Source organism: Rhinolophus sinicus, linkage group LG01 (assembly GCF_036562045.2).
Source record: "Rhinolophus sinicus isolate RSC01 linkage group LG01, ASM3656204v1, whole genome shotgun sequence".
Lineage (NCBI taxonomy): Eukaryota > Metazoa > Chordata > Mammalia > Chiroptera > Rhinolophidae > Rhinolophus > Rhinolophus sinicus.
The window spans coordinates 4,652,709-4,677,146 of record NC_133751.1 but is presented as its reverse complement, the minus strand read 5'-3'; the positions used below and the strand labels follow the sequence as shown (position 1 = coordinate 4,677,146).

General features: G+C 44.8%; 1 protein-coding gene and 1 long non-coding RNA gene across 3 annotated transcripts in view; one reads left to right on the top strand and one right to left on the bottom strand.

Moving 5' to 3' along the window:
• Positions 1-24,438, bottom strand: part of DSCAM (DS cell adhesion molecule) — a 639,047-nt gene that overhangs the window by 27,628 nt on the left and 586,981 nt on the right. For both annotated transcript variants that reach the window (XM_019745768.2, XM_019745769.2), the window contains exons 25-29: positions 23,442-23,630; positions 22,012-22,302; positions 18,480-18,656; positions 9,649-9,679; positions 3,375-3,490 (exon numbers count right to left, since the gene is read on the bottom strand). In XM_019745768.2, coding sequence (XP_019601327.2) covers positions 3,375-3,490; positions 9,649-9,679; positions 18,480-18,656; positions 22,012-22,302; positions 23,442-23,630 — 804 coding nt within the window. The remainder of the gene's footprint in view (positions 1-3,374; positions 3,491-9,648; positions 9,680-18,479; positions 18,657-22,011; positions 22,303-23,441; positions 23,631-24,438) is intronic.
• Positions 149-9,786, top strand: LOC109454792 (uncharacterized). The gene is made up of 3 exons (XR_002138524.2): positions 149-555; positions 6,807-7,322; positions 8,148-9,786. It is a non-coding gene; the product is annotated as an uncharacterized LOC109454792 (long non-coding RNA).

The window sequence follows — 24,438 nt, the reverse complement described above, 5'->3', positions numbered from 1 at the left end:
AACATGTTTATCCCCCTTTAAATAACTCCCTGGCCTCTTCTCTCTGGAGTAATTGTGTTATTGTTGATAGCAACAATAATCATTGAAATAACCTAAACAATAACAAAAATAATCTAAATAATAACTATAACCGCATCTAAAACAACAAAACAACTGAAAATTCAAGCACTGTACAAGAACCGGTATAGAACGCTAAAAATAGAAGCTTATCCTTGGGGGTTAGCTTTGGAGCACGACTTAAAGAGGGTGGTCACAGAGAAGGGTCGCTCCTCTCCCCTGGTCTTGGTCTGTTCATTCAGCTTGTTTTGCAGCTGCCTGTTCAATAGCATTTGGGATTTATGTGTTTGTCAAAAGCTCACCAGGGACCTCACCAGTGACGTCAGCTGCATTTGAAATAAGCTCTGTTTGAGTACTAGAAAAACCCCACTGCAGTGGTCTATACTGGGGCAAGCTCTCACACTGAACTTAGCGAATGTTTGGGGCTGGACGGTGCGGAGAAGAAAAGAGAAGGGCCAGTCTTCAGAGCCTACGGATTCCTGTTTTAAAGGGTATGAGGTATGTTCCTTTTCTCCCCGCCTCTTCTGAGCTCTAATTACTTTAGAGCGCCCCTTAATTGACTTCTCAAAATGACTGACTCACTTGTCAGATTTCCAGTCCTATTGGCGTAGGCACTTGAAGGTTCGAGAAGCAGGAGGCTGGGTTCAGATGAGTTGGGAACATTTTGGTGCTTGGAAAGGGAACAGTTGGTTAAGCTGTGTGTCATTATTTGGTCGTGTCAAGATTTTTCATTACTTGGTTGTGATACGTTTCACTCTTTCTTCAGAGCTTTTTTACTCCAAAGGAAACTTTGGTTAGGAATTATGGATTTTTCATAAATGTTCAAGCAGGGAAAATTATCAGTCAGCAGGGATCAAGCTTTAGTGTGCCTTGACACAGAACAGTAATGTGAAAGTCATAAACACCACAGCTAGACTTCTGTGCCCAAAAAAGGCTCTGAACAGAAAGAACCTTATAAAATCCAATTACTCAAGCTCTGGCAGGAGAGGAAAGCCTCTTGAACTCAGAATAAAATTTCTTGGCAGAGAAGGAGAGGGAAGACTGCCAAAGTGTCTGCTGGCATCCCGGTGTGTGGCACAGGGGAGGTTGTTGCTGTGGCTGGAGAAGAGCTGGGGGGCTGGCCCCGCAGCCTTCACTGGCCCCTCCAATAGGGCAGCCTTCCTACGGAGACGGTTTCTTACAATGGGACCTGGCATCAGAGGCCTGACATCCACCTTTGTTTTTCCGGAACAATCCTGATGTGTTTTGGTTTCTAACACGTAGCTGTGCTAGATGCAGAGCAGATTATCTGCCGGGCTAGGTTACAAACTTTTAATGGGAAATTTCAGGTGCCTGTCAATGTGTGAGGCTGACCATTTCATTCTGGGTAGCAATTAATGGCACTCTCATCTCGGAACCTTGTAGCCTGAGCCCAGGGCGTTTTAAAGCATCACATTTCTACTTCCCCAATAATTAGAAAATGCCATCGACCAACTGTCAGGTATGGCCAGGAGGTAAATGACTCTTGGTAACAGATGATACTGCAGGGAACCCGCTGTATCTCTGGCGAAGGGTCGCGATTCCATACAGAGATCAGGAGCAGATCTTCCTCTGGTTTAGGAGGCGATTCTGCTCTCCCAGGATGCGCCTCGCTATGTACTTTAACAGCCACAGGTAGGAGTATTAACACGTCTAGCGAGGGGCATTTAGCAAATGTCATATCCGTGTTATAAGGTCGAAAGAGTTACATTTTGATTTTCAACCTGAGGTGTCAAAGTGAATTTTAGTTTTAGTGTCCAATCTACTGAGTTCAATAAGAGAGATTCCAGACATGCGACTGCAAAGAAAAGGTGATGAGAAACAAAACGTGGTGCCTTGCTCTGATGTGAGTAAGCGCATAAACTCCTGTGTGTTTCAGGATGCGCACTGACTCCTCATATAACAAGGGTAGTATTTCACCAGAGTTGGTTGGTCGAAAGCCAAATTGGACTTGACCAACCTTCCGTAAGTGCTGGTACACCCAGAACAAACTTGACTCCGGCAAGGGCAGCCCAGTCCTCAGAATTTATGAGCCATTAGGTCAAGACATCTCCGCTATTCTACTAGAACATAAAAAAGCAAGGCAGGGTCAAGGGGCGATGGAGATGCCCTGCCAACCTGGCCACTTACCACTGCCTTCCTGGCAGGAGCTATCTAGGGTGCATGCCAGGAGCTGGGCAGTTTTAGCCAAGCCACAGGAAAGGGTTGCCCTGGGACTGAGTGCCAGCAAACACTTTCCAGAACTAACACAGAGTGAAGTTTGAAAATTGGCAGCCTTGGTAACCTGCCTCAAAGAGTTTATATGGGTACTAGGAAGTTCAGTGATGCTTCTAAGGCAAGGGGTTCTGTGAAGTAGCCAGTTGCTATGGAAGCAGGTGGCCAGTGGAGGCCAAGTAGGTGGCTGGCGGGGGCCTCGCCCCGGTTCTGCTCCTACCCATCTGTGTAACCTTCAAGCTATGTCACCTCTCCACATCCCAGTTACCTAGTAGTACTTTTTTCCTGTATTGGTTGGGAGGGTTAAGTTAAATAATGCACATAAAGTGCTCATGAAACATGTGACATTTAGAGAACTCTCAGTGAATGTGAGCTATTCTCCTGAGCATTATTACATGGAAATATGAAGACTCTGATTCTGGAGTAAATAGAACTATCTAGGCAGGCCAGTGTGGCATGGTGGACTTGGAATGGAAAGAGGCCAGAAAAAGTTAAGACACTTGGGTTCTGGGCAAACAAGTCTCAAAAGCTTTCCAGGTGTCTGTTTTGCAATCGTGGAACAAAGAAACTGGGGGAATCTCCAAAAGCACTGTGAAGAAACCTTCCAGAATGTTTATGGGGTGCTGAGGGATGGAGAAAAGAGGCCTTGCGCCAAGACATTAGTTTGTTAGGTGTTACGTAGAGTTTAAACATTTTCTTTAAAGAAGGCCTTACTGGAGTTGAGGAGGAGAGCACAGACCAGGTTTCTAAGACAGAGATTTGGTGTGTGGCCCTTCTGGCTTATTCGATTACAGGTGTTCATTCTATGGAGCGGCACCAATAGCCTCCCCAGGAAAAACCCAAAGTGGATCAGAGTTGGGGAACTCCTATGCTGGGTGACCTCTGAGGTATATGTAAGTTCATTTTCCTCCACATTTGCTGGTACTTACTATTCTCCTCAATAACAGTTCTCTACCTTCTAACTTCTTTGCTCAGGTAGCATTCAAGACATTCTCATATCTAACATTTCCCACCTCCCAGAATTGGGCTGAGAGGGCATGGCTGTAGCAGCCATGTTGTGTCGAGTCACAAACATGGCACATTACCAATGGTCTCCATCGTGTCTCTTTCTTCTATCAAAAGCTGAGCCCTGGGTATGTCGATGTGCATTCTCAGGGTCTGCTGTTGCTTGCTCAAGGTATCTGAAGTCCGGGTATTCTTACTGGGGATACAACAGGGGGAATGAATTAACAAATGCAGTTCAGCGTTGCAGTATGCCAACATAGGCTTACACCCTAATGTGTTTTATTATCCAATAATAATTAGATATTATCTAATATAATCTAACACTATCTCTGTGAATCTCTTGGCAGGGGTAGAAGTGGATAACTTTCCCTTCATTCCACTGGTATTTGTTCATACTAAATTTCAGTAGTCAATTGTGAAGTTCAGAAAATACAAACTGTCAATAGAGATTGGTTCTATATTTATCAATAGGACCTTTGGAATTTCCCATTTCTTGTGTGAAGGTTAAGTGAAACAAAAAGAGTGGTTTTTAAACCAACACCATTTTCCTTTGTCAGATAGGAGCTGTTCCAGTGATGGTAAGGGAGGAAGCCTGGGCACCAGCTGTGCTTTGGATGGGGGTTTTACTAATGGATTTGCAGTTATAGCTGGAGTGGTTCTATTTTTGTTCTAGTAACCAATCATAAGCCTTGTTAACTTCCCTGACATTAGTGTTCCTAACTCGTATTGCATTTTAGCATGGAAAAGAAGCAATTACTGTAAGAATTTTATCTCAAAATTTGTGTACCAGAAAATTATTCTTAGAGTGAGCTGTCTGTAGAAATTAAACGAAAATAGGCAGTAAAATGGCATAATCGAATTCAGTTACAGCTTGTGGTAAAAAAAAAAAAATCAATCTGCATGTTACGCAAAAATACAAAAAAGTTGATAAAGGCTTTAATTAGAAACCCACATTAGAAGAGTAGGTGCTTGGACTTTCCAGAATAGGGCAGATTTTAAAAATAATGTCCACTGAACACCGTCTAAGAAGCAGTGGTCACTCAGATAATTCAATCAATGCAGTAATCCCTAGCATCCATAATTCCAGCTCAACAATTGTCAAAATCTGCTTTGAGAAAGATTTCTGGAGCCTCGTACCCTCCAGGATGATTTATCACTGTGTTCCTGATATTTAAGGGAGAACAAAGGGGGCATCCATCCACACTAGCTGTCAAGGGCTTTTTGCTCTAACCACACATTCGCCGGGAGTCTCAGATCCTTCCTTGTCCCTGACAACTCATCCACTCTTTACTCATTTATTTTTTTCAGTTACAGTTGATATTCAATGTTATTTTCTGTTAGTTTCAGGTGTACAGCATAGTGGTTAGACATTTACGTAATGTATGAAGTGATGCGCCCGATAAGTCTAGTAGCCCCCTGGCATTCTTGAACCACGTGGCCGAAGGTCAAGTTCACTCAAGAGGCCCTTTAGACATTTGCACAGGAAGTCCGTGTGAATATTCTGAATATTTCATAATCACCCTTTTTTTTCACTTGAGTGTAAACAAAACAGTCCAGGAAAGTGACAGCTTCTGCAAGCTGCAGCATTCCTACCTGGGGCTGCTTCTGAACCAGATTTCCTACTCTGCAGATGAGTAACTGGGTTATAGAGCTAAATCATGCTAATTAGGCAGTGCCCAGATTCAAACGTTTCCGCCCGAATGTTTCACACGGTCTGTACACTTTTTAAAATTATTTCCTTAACTAAGTTCTCACTTTATTTTGTTGTTTTTTACGGCACAGACTCAAATACTTGTATAAAATGAAGAACATTTTGGTGACTTGGGGGGCTACAGTTACGTCATGCTTAGACAAGCTCTATTTCCACAGAAACATATGGGAACTACTCCTCTGAGAATATCTGAAAGATCTGTTTAGAAACTTCACTGGGGACTTGAGCTTGTCCTTGCACCAAAAATAGAAGTGTGAGCTAGTTCCTTCTGCTCATCATGAATAGTTATGAGGCCATCAGCAGCTGCTCTACTAACCAGCCATGAACCCAAGCGCGGGCTATCCTTAACAATAAGGGGCGTGCTGTCAGATGGACACAGGAAGCCAGCTAAATGACTGCCGTGCACCACTGCAAGTGGCCCAGAGACTCAGAATATGATTAGACTTTATGAGCAAGAGCAATCAAAGCTGGAGGTAAACTCCTCCTCTGAGGATTGTTGCTGTGAAGCCCTGCGTGGGAGGAAAGAAAATGGCCAATCAACTTTGAGATTCAGGGGCTAATTCTCCCCCCCCCCCTTTGCACCTGCTGTTCCCTTTGCTTAGAACACACTCCCCCATCCCTACCACAGTACCCAGGTGGCTGGCTCTCTCCCTTCTACGGAGTGGCCCTCACACTGCCTCTCCCCACTCTCGGCTTAATTTTATCTCCTTAGCACTTAATACTCCATAGCATCTATTTAATCGACTTCTGTATTATTTGTCTTTCCCACTGGGATGTAAGTTCCACAGGGATGTTTTCATGTGTTCTGTTCCCCGTACATCCCTAGAACTTAGAACAGTATTTGGCCAAAGTAGGTGCTCAATAAATGCGTGTTGAAGGTTGTTGATAATTCATGTTGTTCAGCGGGAAAAGTGTGAGCTCGGTGACATGTCCCAGAGGCTTTGCTTTGGGGCAATAATACTCTTGTCATTCTCAAAGGGTTATTAGGTCCCAACTGAGTTGTTTCTTGATCTTTGCTGCCATATTTTATAATCTATTGTTATATGAAGGCTGAATCTCCAAAATTACAATAATCAATCATCAGAACAGCAACTAAGCCTAAAAAAAAAAAAAAAAAAGCTATTTAAAGAAATCTCATTTGTTACCTGGAACAAGATTCTGAATGTTTTCACTGTGAAAACAAAATTGCATCTTTCATATAATATAGGTTCATGCTAAATATATTAGTTATTATTGAAATATAGTCCATCATCCATTTGCCATCTGGTTGTCGTCTGATTAAAATGACAGAGAGATGATGACGGTTCACAGTGATGGTATTTCTGGGCTTAGCTAATAAATTACTTGAAGTTGGTACAACCTTCAAAGTCTTACTACTTCCTTAAGATTTGCAGAGAAAAAAAACAAACTAATGAAGATGTCTGCACATCACCGCCCCCCTCCCCCCGCCCAATATGATATGGAACATTCTGTAGGTATAAAATAACTAGGTCTACCAGGATCACGTCTCATTATAATAGTTGGGTGGGTATATTTTATACTACACAAATAAAAATAGGAATATCGACAAAGCTGAACTAACTTACACTCTCAGTTTGAACGCTTTTCTGCTTACAACTAGCTCTTACTAATACTGGTCCTCGGACATCAACCACATGTTGGTTAGCACCTTAGGGCAGGCCAATCTCACACCTCAGAAGGCTGGCAGTTTTTTAAAAATTATTCTTGCCTAATCATATAAAAGGTAAATCCTGTCTATCTGGGCACGGTAGGTGAAATCTTTCTTTTTTCCTTTCTCTAGGATGATTGGCTTGGGTGAAAGGGATGAGTGTCCAGTAGCATGAAGCCCAGAGATGGGAGATGGCGCCCTGTGGGACATCCCTGGAGGACTCCAGGTTGTCTGTGTTTGTCTGACAGTGGCATCTGCCTGCCTGGCCCTGGGACAACCAATCCCACTGAAGCATGCAGAGACTTTTTTGTGGAACACGGTTGGAAAATACACGTTACCTTCACCAAGATCACAGAATGATAAAACTAGGAACAATTTCTAAGTGTTGTTTTTAGATAAGGAAAGTTAGACACAGGAAGGGGAAATGACATACCCCAAATCACCCAACCAGGTGGGGCCGCGTTAGGCCGAGAGTGTAGATCCTATGGTTCTATGTTTTCCCTGCACGGCTTGCTAAGTCCTCAACTTCCCGAGAGAGTGGCAGCAAAGATCCAGAAGACAATTCCATAGCCTTCTCTGCACCAGGGGATATGACTTGCCTAGACTTTTCAGTCCACATTCAAAATCTTGCTGTCCCTAAACTCACAGGTAAGTGACAAGGTCTGTTGTTGCTTGGCCTGTTAACCTGCGAAACTCAGATTGAATTAACCCTTCACCATTAAAAGCATCGCTTTTACTTCTAAATTAATCCCATAAGAATCCACCTACGTGAGGAGCTTGGAAATTCTTTTCCTTTTCAATCACTTTCACCCTTTGGAGAAAAACCATCTCAACTGCCTAAATTGGGAGTAATTACTAGTTTTATCATTTCTAATTTGATGTTGGCAACTGTCAACTGGGAATACCATTATTAATTCCTGCGGAAATCAACAGGTGGTCTTTCAACCACAGTAATTGCCCTATTAACAAAGAAGATGCTTTCTAATGTCTTGCTCCGGGCTAATGAGAAGGGGGAGGGATGCATTCTAGGACCTCAAAGGAACTAATACCAGATCATCCTAACTAAACTAATGTTGAACATGTCAGAAAACGCAGACTCTGGTGTCATGGGCTTTGGGCTGAGGAATGATCTACAGTTGGGGAGTGAAGGAGGAAGTGGCCAGAAACACTACAGGAAACAGACTAGGGTACAAAATCAGTGAAGTGGGCTGGGCAGGGTCCCGCTGTGCTGACAAAAGTCATGCCCAGTCTAAAGGGCACGCTGGATGCAGCTCCAGTCAGCCGTTATCAAATGGCCATGCCCAGGTCGTCAGAGCTGACTTCAAGAGAAGGCAGAAAGCCAACATTTTATGTGAAATGTCTTGATTTCTAAATGGCATCAATTAATTAATATTTTCAAGTCTACAAGAGAACATTTATTTTACCAGGTAAATGAGTTATTATAAATCAAACGACTTTGTCTTTTACCCCCAGGTGTTTTGTCAGATTTGCTCGACACAAGTGCATACATGTCTGGATGCTTCTATGTGACCACAGAACGTCCTTATCCCTGCTTAGTAAACAAGTACAGACTTTCACAAGAGCATGGACTCAAAGCATTTCAGGTCAGTTTTCATCATCTTCTCACGCGAGCTTGATCCAGTGTGATGTCACTATGAAGAAGATACTCTACAGGCCATTGGCATGTCTAGCTCCCCTCTAGGCCCCAGATTCCTGCTGCCAGCTATCTGACACTTTCCCTGGATGCTGAAAAAGCATCTGGAATTCAACACGATCCATACAAGTCTTTTCATTCTCATTAACATCCTTCAACCCCTGTCTGTAAAAGAGGAAATGAAAAGTCCACACCCTGTGCATCTATCTTCCTAATCATGGAAAATGGCACCAATGATCATCTAATTGCTCACACTAAGTATTTCAGATCTTTGATTTCTGCATGTCCTTTACCCACAATCCACTTTGTTTTAAAACACAGTATGACCAAACAGAGATGTCTGTGGGAAATGTCATCCATGGGCCAATGGTAGGTGACCTCTGCCTTAGGTCTTTAAAGATACTGGTGACATGGGACATGGGCCCTCCGTGAATAAGAACAAAAGTACTCATTGTACAGGCAAAGACGGGGGAGGGAGTTAAAGCCAACTGTGCTGAGGTGGGATGAGAGCCCAAACCCCATCCTCTTTCTTTCCCACTTTAGACATCCTAAAATGGCAACATCAAATCCACCATCAGGGTCCCTGACATTTTTCTTATCTGGTTCTAGACTCTGATTACCCTCTTCCATGTTGGGTTTGATCATTACAACATAAAAAGTTTAAAAAGCAAATACTGGGGCGTCTTCTATGTGAACATTTACTTACTTTTTCAACTAGCCCTAGTCATTCATCTACTCAGCAATTATGAGTGGGGCAACTACAGTGCTGGGTGCTAACGTGACGATGCTGCATCAGGCTATCACCTCCAAGACCAGACGGTGACGAGAGATTTGCAGCAGAAGTTGGTGAGCGCCCTAGGAGAGGTGCTGAAGGTGCCATGGGAGCTGAGGGCAAGCAGAATCTTTCTTGATCAGCCCATTGCCTCGGGAGAGCACAGGGCACCACCTATTTCCTTTTGTGATTTTCCTTCACTTGGCTAACTGTTGGAAGAAGGCTTAACCTCAAAGGTGGTATATGTGTATGTGGGTGGAAGCAAAACCAAAGCTACTCAGCTATAATGTGCCTTTTTATTTCCAGTTTAATGAAAAACACTCTATTGGTTGAGCCCAATTAATAGCAAAACTACCTATGGCATGCATAAAGGTATATTATTTGCTATTTATATATTCAACATGGATACTCTGGTACATAGAATGGACATTGTATGTCAAAAACAATATGTGTTATCAATTTCAGACTGTCATTTAAAAAAATCATTAAGGCAAGTTGGAAATTGTTCTTTTAAACATGATATCTGGGACGGTAGGTTTTGTTCTTACCTCATGAGCATTTCAGCTAAACTCTTTGCATCTGGGGAAAGAAAGTTAATATTAGTGCATGATAAACAAGTTATTAACATTCACTTAGGCATTTGTGACAAATATTCTGCAGAGTTAGATAATAGCCATTTGAAATGTAATTGTATACGCACACTACTGCTAATAACCAAAAGTTTAGCGCATTCCTTCTACATGGGAAATACATATGTTTAAATTTATATATATATAATTTTATATATTTCTTATAGAAATATATATATAAGATATATGCATATATATATGAAATATATATATTTCTTTTTCTTTTTCCCTTTTTTCTTTTTCCTTTTTTAAATTACAAAAAAAAAATAACACTCTGGGGCCATAAAAATTCCCAGACCCCTATTAATGGTTTTATTACAACCTACTTATTTGTTTATTCATTACAACCTATTTACTTTTAGAAAACCCAACTTTATTTTCGGTAGTCAGAAAGTTAACATTTTGAAAGCAATTCACTTATGTAATACAAATTCTAGTATTTTTATTATGAAAATATAAAAATTAAAAAGCTTCTGGCACCATAGATCACTTAGAAAAGGTGTTACTATAGACTTGTGAGTCCCTTCGGTAGGGCAAAGAATGATATAAATGGCATGATGTCATTACCACTCCTGACAAAAGAAATCCTGTCTAAAAATGATGTAGGAAAACACTTCCAGTTTTTTGGTGACATTGCTTTGAAATTCTCATTCTCCTTAAAATATAATTTGTTCTTCTTACAGATTTTGTCCGGGCAAAAATGACCGTTTCCTGTCTTACAACACAAAAGCCTTCCTTTTGTTTTTCTTTCATTGCTCTCTAAAAAGTCTTGATGTCAAACGTAGTGTCCAATGAACAGAACTTTCTGGAAATGTATTCAGCTGATGGTGTGACTGGCTCTCTAGTGTAGAAATACATACGTGTGAGCATTTCATGTCATCTTTCATCTTTTGGGGGTTGACATTTAAATGCCATCATTTTCATGTCAGGGAGCTGCCTGCTACCGTGTTTCCCCCAAAATAAGACCTACCCTAAAAATAAGCCCCAGTTAAGATCGTCAGCCAGACGGCCGCATTTAGTACGTTACAACGATGTTCCAGAAGATGACATGACTGTATTTGAATAAATGTAGATTGTTGTACATGAAAAAATAAGACATCCCCTGAAAATACACCCTAATGGAACAAAAATTAATATAAGACACAATCTTATTTTTGGGGAAACATGGTATTACTGAGAGGTGAGGACATCACAGGGTTGTAACCACACATGGGCTAGCACCCCGGAAGCAAAGCGCAGTTTTTCAAGTCAGCCATGCCAGTTCCCACTGTAACCTCACAACAGGCCCAGTTTTGTGCACAGATGGATTCAGCCTGGGAAAGGAAACAGCTCCCTTCTCTCCCACCCATACGGTGAAGCAAAGAAATCAAAACAGCGTTTAATTTCCCAGCTCATGTCTTTATATTTATGTGCAAAGACAAAGTAAATACAGTGAATTTCCTCTCTTCCTGAATGATTTAACACTTGCAAAGTAAATAGATATAGATGCAAAATACCAGAAGTGTGGGGATAATTAGTTATGTGTAACAACCGAGCACTGCCTCGTTCATACTCTAAAACAGAGGGGAGAAAACCCTCCCAGATGTAAACACGTCAGCTCACGATTCGTAGGTAAACACAGACTCAAGGGTCTGCAGAATGGACCTGCTTTTCCCCGTTTTGCCCGTCGTCACCTTTCTTTTCCGGTTCCCGTAGTCAGTCGTCAGTTTTCTCTCCTGTGATTTCTGTCATACGTGCTCGGGGACTGCAGTGTGGCCCAGGCGAGAACAGAGTCCCCTTCGCATGCTGACTGGCTCTAACCGCAGGGCTTCCCTGTCCACAGCGTCTTTGTCAAGGTTACGCTGGGCCACAGGTCTAGGTGCCCAAGGGCATTTTGGTCCAGGCTTCCCTACGCTCATCCTCTTACAGCAGATCCCTTTCTTTTTCTGTCTTAGCTACTATTTCTTTCTTCTGATTTCATGTGATAAAAGTTACATCAATGGAAATTCACTTTTGTGAGTTCACCAATGAGAAGCGCTGGCGGAGTCTGGGTGGCACAGTTGCCTTTCAGGGACCATGTGTAACTGTCTCCTGGAGCGTGGGCCTGGGGTGGGCTGGGGTCACAGCTGAGCACGTACTAGGAATGTGCATCGTGCCACTTACTGTGGGACTGATAGCTCTTGGCCCCTTAACGTCCGTCTCTGTCTGGGAATTATCGTCCTCATTCAGAAACCAAGAAACTGGGACCCAGATATGTTCAGTCATTTGCTGCAGCTGAGTGGGAGTTCATAAGCAATGTCTACGTGTTCAAAATCCTTTTTCATCACTATCCTTAAGGCCCTTTATACATACAGTGCTATGTGTCATAGCTTCAGAGACACACAGAGGAGCTGATGCTAGTGCCCGCTGACTGAGGGAGACGATCCCAGGAGAGCATTGTCTCAGGTTGGGTCAGTCTGGAAGGATGCAAGACTCCCTACTCCTCAAAGGGAGCCGGGGGTTCTGGGGAGCACAGGCTTAGATGGGAAGAGTGCTCCATGCCACAGAATTACTGTGCATTCGAATTCTCAGCTCCTTGGGGAAGCAAGGAGTAGGTCAGTTTGGGAGGACAGTGATGTTTCCAGGGGTGTTTGTGAACTGGGGATGGTCAAGACATGAAGGAGGAGGTACGGGGAGGTGACTTTGTGTGACTGGTCCTAATCTGGAAGCTTTGAACTGGCCCCAGGGGAAGAGGAGGGTAGAGGTGCTGGTGGGTGGGTGTGGATGCCGCCAACCAGCACAGATCAGGCGACCTACACACAGATCAGTGCTCAGAATGGGGGTGGGGCAAAGTGAGAGGCTGTGAGGGCTGGGTTAGAGGCCTGCAGTGAGAATAGGGGAGCAGGGAGCAGATAACATTATAGTAGATAGAGGACATCTGCAGGAATCAGGGACCTGCCAGGTGTGGAGGCAGAGGGACTGCAGGGAGCCCAGGGCAATGGCACGATCTGGGCTACGCAGGGCTGTGTGTGGTAATACAGAGACAGGAATGGGCATCTGGAAGGATGTGGAAGCAGGGATTTGGGTGGAGGTGTTTGGCTTACAACATAGCGGAGCACTTGTTCATGTCTGTATAGAGACGGTGGGAAGAGAAGATGGAAGCAGCTTGGACACACCTCTGTATGGGGGTGAGAAGAGAATCTGGGGCCACTTAAGATAATGTTTAAAAGTCCTGGAATCATAGTCTTAAGAGCACTGAAGGCTTTCAAATCAGCCTGCTAATAAATGTTCGACCCCCTGTGCTGTGTCTTAGACAGATGTTGAAATGAGCTGGGGCCACTGGATGCTCCAGGGAAGGGGTCCCTAGTGTTGCCGCACGATGTCCCGTGCCCAACCTCTCGCTCCCAGAACTGCCCTGCCCATCAAGTCTCCCCCAGTCCCCTTGTTCTTCCCGTGGACCGTTCCTCCCATCTTGGGCCTGCACAGGGCATGATGGTCCTTACGAACCACGTGGCACAGACCACATGGCTGCAGGGGGCGGGCACAGCCAGTCTCAGTCACTGCACTGAGCTAGTGTCGAGAGTCTGAGTTGCCTCATATTTATATGCCCAAAAGCATCTTTAAAAAAGAGGAATCTCATTCACAGCCACATGGCTACATTTTTGTTTCCAAAATTCTAGTTAAGTAAAATGGGACATGCTTAGGGCAGTGCCTCCATTGGGCTGTCACTTGCACACACCCACAGCAACAAAAAGCCACTGTGGGGGTGGCTGATCGTACCCAGCTTTACCATCCATCAATAGTGTGTATCTGCAAGCACCCTTGCAGCAGCCCCTGCTTTTCTGTGGCATTGGGATGGGTCTCATAAAGAGGTACTTTGTAAGGGCTATACGTCTGCGTTTCACTTTTTACAAGATCACAAATAAAACTTCCAACCATCAGCATGTTCAAATGAACGCTGATATAAAATAAGTACCCGAAAAGAAATCCAAAGATATTTGGAATCTGAGCGAACTGCTAATAGGACAAACATGGACAGAACAGACTCCAGGCAGGACGAAGCTCTGGGGCTGATGCCAGCACTGTCCCTCCTGGCTGTCCCCTCTCTGGTCCTCGTGCCACTGGCTGCCCTTGGCTTGGCCTTGCCACCATCCCAGGGCTCCTCTGCTTCCCACTTTCTAACACAGAACCCCCTTTTTACTTAGTTATGCCATAACAAGTTTGGAGTTTTCAGAGGGTAATTTTATGAAGAAATCAAGACAAGGGAAAAAGAGAAAGCAACAAAGGATGAAGGAAGAAGGATGACAACCCAAAGCATGGAATGAAAGAGTCTCAGAGTCCGCAGTTCTGTTCCCACGGAAAGCACAACTTGGGCAACTAGTAGCTCGGCGACGACGTCTCCAGGCTGCGCCCCCCGATGGCCTCACTCACAGTACTGTGTTTCCAGGCTGCGCACCCCGATGGCCTCACTCACAGCACTGTGTTTCCAGGCTGCGCCCCCCGATGGCCTCACTCACAGCACTGTGTCCTTCCTGCTCACACGGGGCTCTGCGGAAGTGCCGTGACCACCTCTACGCACTTTAAGTCCCCCCCGCCAAGTCTACCTGCCACCAGTCTCCTAGGCACACACCCCTCTTCCTTTAGGTTTTAAAGTTCAAGCCAACGTCTGGTCTTCCAAGCGAGGAGAGTGTTTAGCTCATTTGCAGAGCAGATCAATGTCATGTCAGAAGTCAGACAATGATGACGACACCTCAGGGCTCACCGGTCAACTGTCCCCCTGTAGAACCACCAGACTAGACTCTCCCCGGGAATGGCCTCTGAACTGTCCAGTTTGATTAACCCTTTCCAAACCATGTTTAAAATAGTAAATATGTTTCTGTTCCAAGGAATAAGGGCATTTTGACACAGAGGCCTGGCCAAATTTTGTATCATCCATTGACTTTTATTTTTGGCTTATTTGAAGTATTGGAAGTAGCTTTTTGGCTCGGCACTGCCAGTTGCCCCTTGGCACGCTCTCGGGTAAACTCCTACTAAAGGAGGAAGCTTTTAGGGGTCCTGGCATTGATTACTTGACACGGGAATCAAATTTTTATAAGGTCAGGGCTGCTGAGATCATGGGCCCAGCCAGTGACTCATTCTATAACCTAGCGCTTCAAAGGCTCTAGAAGTGGGGAAAAATCAGGGCATCATCAAAAGCAAAATGTGGCTTCTGAACTCCTGGATAAGGTGATAGATTTTTTTAAAAAATGTAGCAGTTGCAGACAATTTAGACTTTGCTCTGCTCTAAAATTAGTAAAGTATTCAGGAAGGGAGAATATAGGTTGGCTAGATTGCTTGAGTCCCATTTTCTTTCTTTTTTTTTAAAAAAAAAATTTATATAAAAGAATATTATATTGTATTCACCTAACTAGGTTGCTTGGCTATACGGGAAAACATATCCTGCTTATAAACATTTGGTAGTTTGCAGCAATCAGACAAGGTCAGCAATATGAAGTTGACCTTACATAGTAACTAACAGTGTCCATTAGAAACCCATACGATATTTTTTCAATAATCCACATTTTCTTATTTCCATGTTTGATCCTGATCAGCGGCTGCTCAGGCAACATGGAAAAGTTGTTAAAAACATCCTCGTTTTGGACGATAAAAATATTACGTGAAATAAGTCTTTCTGTCGAATCTGTAAACATATTTGAGCTCATTCTAATCCAGCACAGAATCTGTGCCTTATGTGGGTCAGGTTGTAATTGAGTGATCTACTAATGAACTCTGTTTAATAGAGACGCACTTACTACATTAAACTCTGCGGCTGCAATTTCCTCCCATGTCATTAAGTAACATGTCAGGGGGGCTGCAGGGCTACAAGACAAAGACCTTTCTGGGACCAGGCCAGGCCTTTCACTGACTCCTCGTCACTCACTCTGTCCTTCTACGGCACCCTTCCCACAGTTTTAGGAAGATGAGCCTGTCCCTTTAATCCTGTAGTCACTGCCACTACAGTGTCAGTGCCTATGCTTCTGGGATGGAGACTTCATAGTCTTTTCTCTCCAGGACTTAGTCCAACTCTTGTGATCAAATAGAAATGATTAATAAGAAGATTTTGCTATTGGGTTTTAAAAAGGTTACATCTGGCACATGGTAGATAACCAACCATGGCTTGTTGAATTGAATGCGTTTTAGTGCGTCCACATAAAAACTTGCTGTTAGGAAGCAGATGGAATTGGGTACCCGACCCTCTGTATTCTCGCTGCCCTCCTGTCAGACTCTTGACTCAGAAGCCTTTATTAAGCATGGACAAAATGCAAGTCTGCAGATGCCTTTGTCTGTGCAAGCCTCTGCTCTGGAATTCATCACTCCTCGGCTTCCCTCATGAATACATCTTCTTTGCCACAGCAGTTACTTTCTTCCCACTGAAACCTTGGTGTTGGCTCTATCTTTTCTCCCGCACAAAGAACACAAAACTGTTTCCGGGCAATGAAAAACCATGCTCTCTGACCTGATGTATGGCTTTCCTTACCGAGACCCACTACAAAACGTGGGTGTCTACAAGTAGAGGTGCCAACAATAAAAATGCCAGTTCCAGCAGCTCTTCCGGACAAAGCCCTTGCAAAGCAATAGCTAAATTACAGGAACTGTTCAGAATGAAAATAAAGGAGGCATGAGCCCACCATCAGTCTAACCAAAATGCATCCGTAAACGTCAGCAATATCTTTAGCTTCCCTTCCTTGCTCTTTACAAGGAAGAGTGAGGTTGGGGCACTTAAGTTGGAAGTAGAACAGGAACATAAAACAGTAGCTGGGAAGGAGGGAGTGAGCAGTCAGGGGAAGGGGGAAAAAGAAAAGGGGAATTTGGCAGAGGGTGCTAGAACACTGGGAAAGATTGCCTTGATGTTTAACCTATTTGCTGCCAAACCCTTGTCATCAAATAGAAATGATTAATAAGATTTGACTGTTGCTTTAAAACAATGTTATATTGGGCAATTCGTTGTCTTCTAAATGCAACTAGGCTGTCTACATGCTATAAGGACAAACTCCCCCGCTCCCCCTCCCCCGCCATTGGTCGATCGACGGTACCTCAATAATAATGCCCCTGATGTCCAGTTTATGGGATTCTATTTTCTGTGAAAGGGTTAAAAAAAAGTCCCTTTGGTATTTCAGTGATGAACACTTGCGGATGAAATACAACATAGCTCACTTTACACTGACCTTCTCAACATACTAGGCAGTATTATATCTTTTTAGTGCTATTTCATGTAGTTCTCAGATGGCCTTTCCTTTTCTCCCCAGTTGGGATTAATCACTCTCTCTTTTGTGCTTACATAGGCTTTGCTTGAAGCCTCATTTGAGCATTCATGGCATTTTTTTTGGTCTTTTCCTGGTAGATGCTGATATGTCTCCCCTCTACATTAAACCTAGAATTCAGAGGCTCTTTCTTTCCATCTTTGTACATCAAGCACCTAGCGTGGGGGATATAGGATTCATTCAAGCAGGGTCCGTAAAATGAAAAGATAAGTGCTTAACAAGTTAGAGAGGCTATTTCAATGAGATCGATGGTGCATTTGAATTGTTGGGCTGCAGAAGATTTAAATGGAAGGACAGTTAAAGTGTACAGATGGAGTGCAATGGACTTCAAACATTTAAATTTGTTGGCAAAGTGGACGCAAAATGATAGCAACATGTGCCAGAGTCACATAACGAGGAGCGTTTGGATAAGGGAAGACTGGGGGAAACGCCGCAACGTTCTGCTGCTCTAACTGGGTCATGATCAAATGGAGTATTTACTGGGGAGGTCAATGTTTTCCACATATATCCGCAAGGTTTGGGGACATCACAGATATGTTTTGGGGGGGTGCTTCCAGATTTGTTCCTAAAATGTTACTTTGAAGACTATACAGGATGCTGCATGACGTTACCCCACATTGCACTGATCACAAAATGCGAACAAGGTGTATATGTATTTTTACCAAGAGGCAGCTTGGTTAAATGCCCTGACGGTAAAAAGCAAAGGACTTGGACACACTTGTCCTGCACAGCATTTTGTGTATGAAAGAACTCACTGTCCTCACCCTACAGAGCAAGGGCAAGTCATGGCTTTTGGCCAGGAGCTGGGAATAGCCTCGTCGCCAGAACCCTACCGGGCCAGGCATTAAATAACAGTGCCCAGCAACCATGGATCTCATCTGGCCTATGTTCCCATTTCCCATTATTTTTTTCTTAGACTGAAACTCTTACACCAGCTCAGATTTCTAATTCGGAAAAGCATATATTTTCTACCTCACAAAGCTTTACCAGTACCATCAGCCCTCAATTTCTGCTTCCTGACAATACAATAGTTCTCATTTCCAGAGCTCATCTGATACCGTGTTTCCCCCAAAATAAAACCTACCCAGAAAATAAGCCCTAGTATGATTTTTCAGGATGACACCCCCTGAGCATAAGCCCTAATGCATCTTTTGGAGCAAAAATTAATACAAGACCCGGTCTTATTCTGGGGGAAGCACGGTAGAAAGCGTAATTGGTGGCAATACTGGAATGGCTGAAAATTAAAGAAAGGTGGGTTGAAAATCCCATGAGAAAATAATTTCCTTTGCCTACTGACATCTAGGATTCAGGAGACTGGTGAGAGGCTGACTTTTACTCAGCTTCCGCTGGACCGAGCAGTAACATGTGTCTGGCTTTTTCCCGAATGCTCTGTGGTCTTGCTGAAGGCACTTCACAGGATCAGGTAGCTGGGGGACCTGGCAGGCCAGTGACAGTGGGCACATGTGGGTGGACGGCAGAGCCTGGACTCACCTCTCAGCCTCTTCAGCCTCTGCTCCCGCCTCCTTCTCCGGACCACCAGCAAGAGTGCAAACAGCAGCAGAACACCCACTAAGATGCAGGAGATGGTCACCAGCATCTTGAGCCCCTCGTTGGTTGTCAGCCCTTCTTCACTTTGGACAACTGACTTAATGAGTGGAGGGATTGTACCTGAAAGCAGGGCCATGATGTTAGATGGCTATTAATGAAGACAGCATGGCAGAGATTTTAGGGATGGCGGGTTACAACAATCACGCCGTGTGATCCAAGGGTGTCCAAGATGATGGGAAATGACAGGGACGCTTTTTCTAGGTCCTCGCTAATTTACCTACTGGCTTACTCCCCTCCTCCTGTCCACCTTCGGACTTACTCTACAGCACATCAGATCAGCATGTGCACCGAGGGTAAAGTGTTATCTCTTTGAAAGAGGCTTCATTTTGCTGCGTACTGCTGGGTGCGGGCACCTAGAAGAATAATGTCCAGGCCAGGTGCTTAAAAAAGCCACGTGCATTTTCTTGGCACTCAGTGTCACCCAAAGTGCACTGACAGAGGCTGTTTGAAAAATTGCACATCAAAAAAGGAACAATAGGTTTGGCAAGGGAACAGAGGAGAGTCTGCAGGGAGACTGTACTAGATACGCTGGCTGAAAGAAGCTTAAAATCCTTTTGTGTTTGGTTATTCACTTGCTTTTTATCACAGGGGTAAGGCCAAATGCACTTTAGAAACTCTTATTTTAGGTTATAAGAGCTACAGACAACTTTTCGAAGGGGAACCATCCAGGTGAAAACAAGCTACTTATTGACCGGACACTGTTAAACAGTGCTATGAAATTCAGATTATTTAGAATTCTAAGGAAGCACCTAAGCAGACTGAACGCTGAGCTATTGTACGCTGCCTTCTGTGCAGGGGCTGAATACAGCGGGGCAGAGATTCAGACACAGATGTCCGCTTTTTATGGGGCATGGACTTTGGCACCTCCATCATGTAAAATGCTCCATCTTACTGTACTCTCCACGTAAAACAAGGGCCAAGAAGCCAGAGATTTAGGAGAAATAGTACAAAAATCATATAATTTCCCCATGAGCAAAAATCATCTTTCTCCTGCATTTAGTCAGTAGAGTCGAAATAGCAGAACCCCAGTCCCCGTTGCAATCTGATAAGGTGAAGAAGAGTGTTCTTCCAACTTTATAGTGCTTTTGGCTGGAACCCCAAGTCTGCAAATGCTCAGAGCCCAGTAAGGGGCACATAAGGGATGCAGGTGAGGATGAGCTTGCAAAACCAAGACACCACAAGGACAAGCAGAAATGTTTGGCAGAGGAAAAGTCAAATAAAGAAATGGAAGAATCTGAAATCTGATTGGTATAGATGTGAGGCTAATTGCCAATGTTTGTTTTCCCAAAATGAAGAAAATTCTTCAGGCAGATGTGACAAAAGAGATATTAAAGCTATATATCTATCAAATTGTTCCAAAGAAACACATAATGTTTTGCAAGGAAAATATAAACATGTATCCTTATTTCTTAGTGTCATAAAATCATTTCAAATTTCAGAAAAATGCAGCTCACAAGACTTTTTCATGATTATAACCTAATCTCCTGGAGAAGGTGAGAACATTGCATTTTTTATTGTTAGAAGACAAACATTGAAAATCTGCAAACATTGTACTTTGTGAGTTAGAGCCAGTGTCAAATTCTGCACGTGAGTGGTTTCCAATTAAATGACTAGCTGTGACCATATCACTGATGGGCACACTAGGTAGTCCAGCATCTGCTCAGATTATAGATAAACTCCATGCCGGAGTGTGATTATTTAGGCCATTAATGCAAGTCAGTAATCTAAAGTAAGAAATTTACTTCCTACCCAAATGGTACCAGACAGCAAAGGACTTCCGGGAACCTGTGAATACTAAGTGAAGTGTTTGGTCAGTGCCAAAGACCAAACAATTGAACCACATCGGGGAGAAAGCAAGTCGGAAGGGCTGCTCTGACTGTGGGATGCTTTGTGATGGGGACATCTTTGAATGACGTCACCGGTAACTGAGGGCTGGAAAGTCAGGAAAGCATCAGCCCCAGAAGAGAACAGGTTAGCATGCAGGAAGGAGCTGGGCAAGGCCTCCAGGGCCATGGGGCAGCAGGCACCACAGAGGTGGGGCCCCAGGCTGCTGTGACCAATACCAGGGGGGCTTCTACCAAAGGACCTTCTTACATTCACGGGCCCACGGCCTGAAATGCTGGAGACGAGCCAGGGCGCTGGCTGGGGAGGACTTTGCAAAGCAATGGCCTCAGACAGGAGATTCAGGCTGGGTTCACACAGTTGCCAGAGCAGGAAGAAGCGGCCCTAGGGGCCACCGTGCCGGAGGCAATGACATGAGGATCCCAGGCAACATCACCCCATTAGGTTCTTTGATTGTTTCTTGGGTTCATGGACCGTCTTTTCTTAGAACAGTATAACCTTCACTCCAAGGACGTTCCTGCCAGAGCATATAAACAGAGGAGTGGACACCCCTTAGCCTGCCTGGGGGCGAATGAAGTATTGGGGTGCTTGCTCAGGTACAGACTTTCTAGGTTAAGTCACCCAGCACTGTGGTCTGGTCTGAGCAGTGAAGACTGGACAGAAGGCGCTGAGGGGAGCTAAGCCAGGAGCCCCAAACATTCTGATACATTGCAGCCGGTTTGGCCTTGTGATTAGAGCCTCTAAAACCGCGACTGCTGCTGCCCGCGTCACAGTCACCGCCAGGTTGCAGGAAGCATCATTAACATGCTGTCAGGACTCCCCAAGTTCCCAAGACAGAGCCTCCAATGACACACTACCTTTCAGCTTCACTGGGCTGGGCATTTGTTCAGCTACCAACATACTGCCCTTGATACTAGTAGTTGTAGGAAAAAAGGATAAAAATTAAGCATTTATTTTTTGGTCAACTAAACCTCACAAGACCTCTCACCTGACTTTCAAAAAAAGGCCATGCAAGCTTCGTGTGTGTGTGTGTGTGTGTGTGTGTGTGTGTGTGTGTTAGCACGTAGGTGCACTAATGTCCTATGACATGGTTCTATTTCTATCAGTGCCTCTATTTCTGCTCAGAGACTACCAGTAACATAAGCTCCTTTACCGTGGAAAACTGTTTTTGCACATGCAGTTTAAGGGCTTAATGAGAGCAAAACAGAAAGCTGTTATGTGGATTGGGATGGGGTGGGGGAGGGGTGGGAGACAACAAAAGCGGTGTTAATTCACAGTCACTGACAAGGAACAGAAGCACTTGGTAAAGAATCTTGCAGCCCAAGCGAAATCACTCCTGCACCAGACTCCCTAATGAGCGACCCAGTGGCCCTCTGCCGCTTATTTCTGGATCACAGCCCTGGTCACGTGGGTATAAGGAACCAGGGAGCCCTGGAGGGAGTGGGCCCAGAGCCTAATGGAACCTGTGGGCAGTGGTCACTGCGCCAAGGAGGAATGTCAGATGGGGAGTGACAGTGCGCCGGTGCACGTGCCCGGAGACACAGACAGGGGGCTATGGAACCAGCCAGCTTACTGCCGTCGTAGTTGAGTGTGGCGAAGTGGGCCTGCTTCTCTGCGCAGCCGGCGCTGTTGCACACGCGGATCTGCAGCTCGTACCAGGTGGCTTCCTGCAGGTCGTACAGAATGTACGACTTGGAGAGAGACGTCCGCTGAGCCGTGGTCCACACTGTGGTCCCAAAGGGCCTGTACTCGAGCGTGAAGGAGGTGATGGGACAGCCGCCGTCATTCCAGCCGATGAGGTTCAGCCTCACGCGCGTGGTGTTGATGCTGGCAAAGAGTTCCTGCTCCTTGGAGAACTGGGGCTCTGCGGAGGGACACACCGTGGGGTGAGCCCAGGATGCGTGAGAGAGATGGCGGAGTCGGCACCCGCACCCCCGCTTTCTCCACCTGTCCCAGTGTGGGCCACAAGCCACCCCCAATTTGTCCCCTACTAATAAGGACCCCACACACAGTGAGCTTCCCCTACTGTGATGAGCTAGGTGTGAGAGGAAACTGGGTGGCTAGAGGTTCTTTATGTGTGTCTTAGAGATCCCGGAAGAGCAATGCTATTTTCGCGGAGGCCTTTCCTTGAGTGGTTCTGAAGCACCCGCTGCGGTGTGCTGAGCTCACCTGTTTCCACTCTCATGTGAACGGACCTGATTCAAGAGGAGACAGAGTTGGAGTTGGGAAGTACCAACAGGTGTCCCTCATGCTCCAAATGCTTCATACGGGCTCCCAGGGCCCCGGGAGACACATTTCTGCATAAATCAATCCCTCATCATCTGAACTCTTACCATATGTTATCTAAAACTCCAGCCAGATCCAAACAGCACCTTTGCCTTCTCAATTCTCTCTCTCTCCTGCCATCCAGTCCACCCCACCAGATAAGATTCAGATGTGAGGGAAACCTACAAGGAATCTCTTTTCACCTCCCTCTTCCTGGCGCTCCTGGGCTGCAAATTTCACCACTGAATGCCATTTCCCTGAGGTTCATCTCCCTGGGGCCCATGTTTGGATTACAACAAAAACAAAAACAAAAAACAAACACCTCACATTAAAGGTGGACAATCTATCCCAGCCACTTTCCACCTGAAAAGCAGGGCCTAAGAGGCAACCTGAAAGTTATATAGAAGGGCTCTGGGGTGAGGAAGGGAGAAGGTAAGAGTACAAATGGCATCTTTCATGGCTGCCCAGCCTGGCCACCAAAACCCTTGATTTTCAAATGACACTTTTTAATTGCAAATGAAATATTGAAAAAAAAAAAAAAGAATGAGAATACTCTGTAAGCACCGGTCATCTCTCTCCTATGCTATATGTAACGTTGCTGAACCCATTTTGGGAAAAAGAATGTTCAAACACACAAACATGCAAGTATATGACACATCCTTTGTGAGTCCAACCCCCCACCCCACCCCTGATCTGGAAAACAGAGGAAATCTAGAAACAAGAAAGAGGCATACATACCTTTCCCTAATGTTTTCGCTTCTATGATTTCACTTATGCGCCCCGGTCCCACTCCATTTTGGGCAGTAAGAGTGAACTTATACCAAGTCCCACATTTCAGATTTTCTAGGCGGTAAGAACGCTCGCTGGGGCTGATTGGGAAACTTCCCCACTGCTCACTGTTATCCTCCGAGTATTGCAATATGTAGCCTGCAGAAGACAAGAAATATTCAAAAGTACGTGATTTGCTTTTGACCAGAAGTTGGCTGATGTTTGCATTTTGTACGGGTGCGAGGTCTCAGAATTCACACCCCTTTGGAAGACAACATTGGAACTTTTCCTGCTTCCAGGAAATTTAACCCAGGCCGTGATTACCTGTTGAGTAGTGAGCGATTTAGGCCACACTGGATATCACTATGGTGGTATTACTGGGCAGTGTGGTGAAAATAAAACCACTTTCCGCCCGTTCCCTTTTAAAGGCATAGTGGACAGCAGGAAATGGGCACGCAATCTGTAAATACCTGCCCTTCAGAGCATGTGTGCCCAAATCCTTATGTAAGAGATCCAAAGCTCTAGAAAGGGGATATGTTGTCAGTGGGGGTAGGAATCTATTCAAACACACCCTACTCAGTTCATAACCACAAAGAGAAGTGGCTCCCATCCTGTAGGCTTCCCAACATTTCAATGGGAACCTGGCTTCTCCTTAGTTTGAAAAGTCCCTCCCACAATTCATTTCTGCACATGACCCTATTACCTCTACTTCTGCCACTGCTGGCAACAGCTGTCCATGTTTTGAGTGCTCACCATGTGCTGCTCATTGTCTGCTTGTAAGCCCATGAATAGTCACTGCTTTTTCCACAGTGCAGATGAAGACATTAATGTTCAGCGAGGTTAGGTGACCATTCCAGGTCCCGTGAGTAGGACTGTGGGGACAGAGCCAGGAGTGCAGTTTCCAGGCTCTTGGCCTCATGTGGAAAGGTGCTGGCTCAGGTAGTAATGGCCATCAGCTGTCATTGGA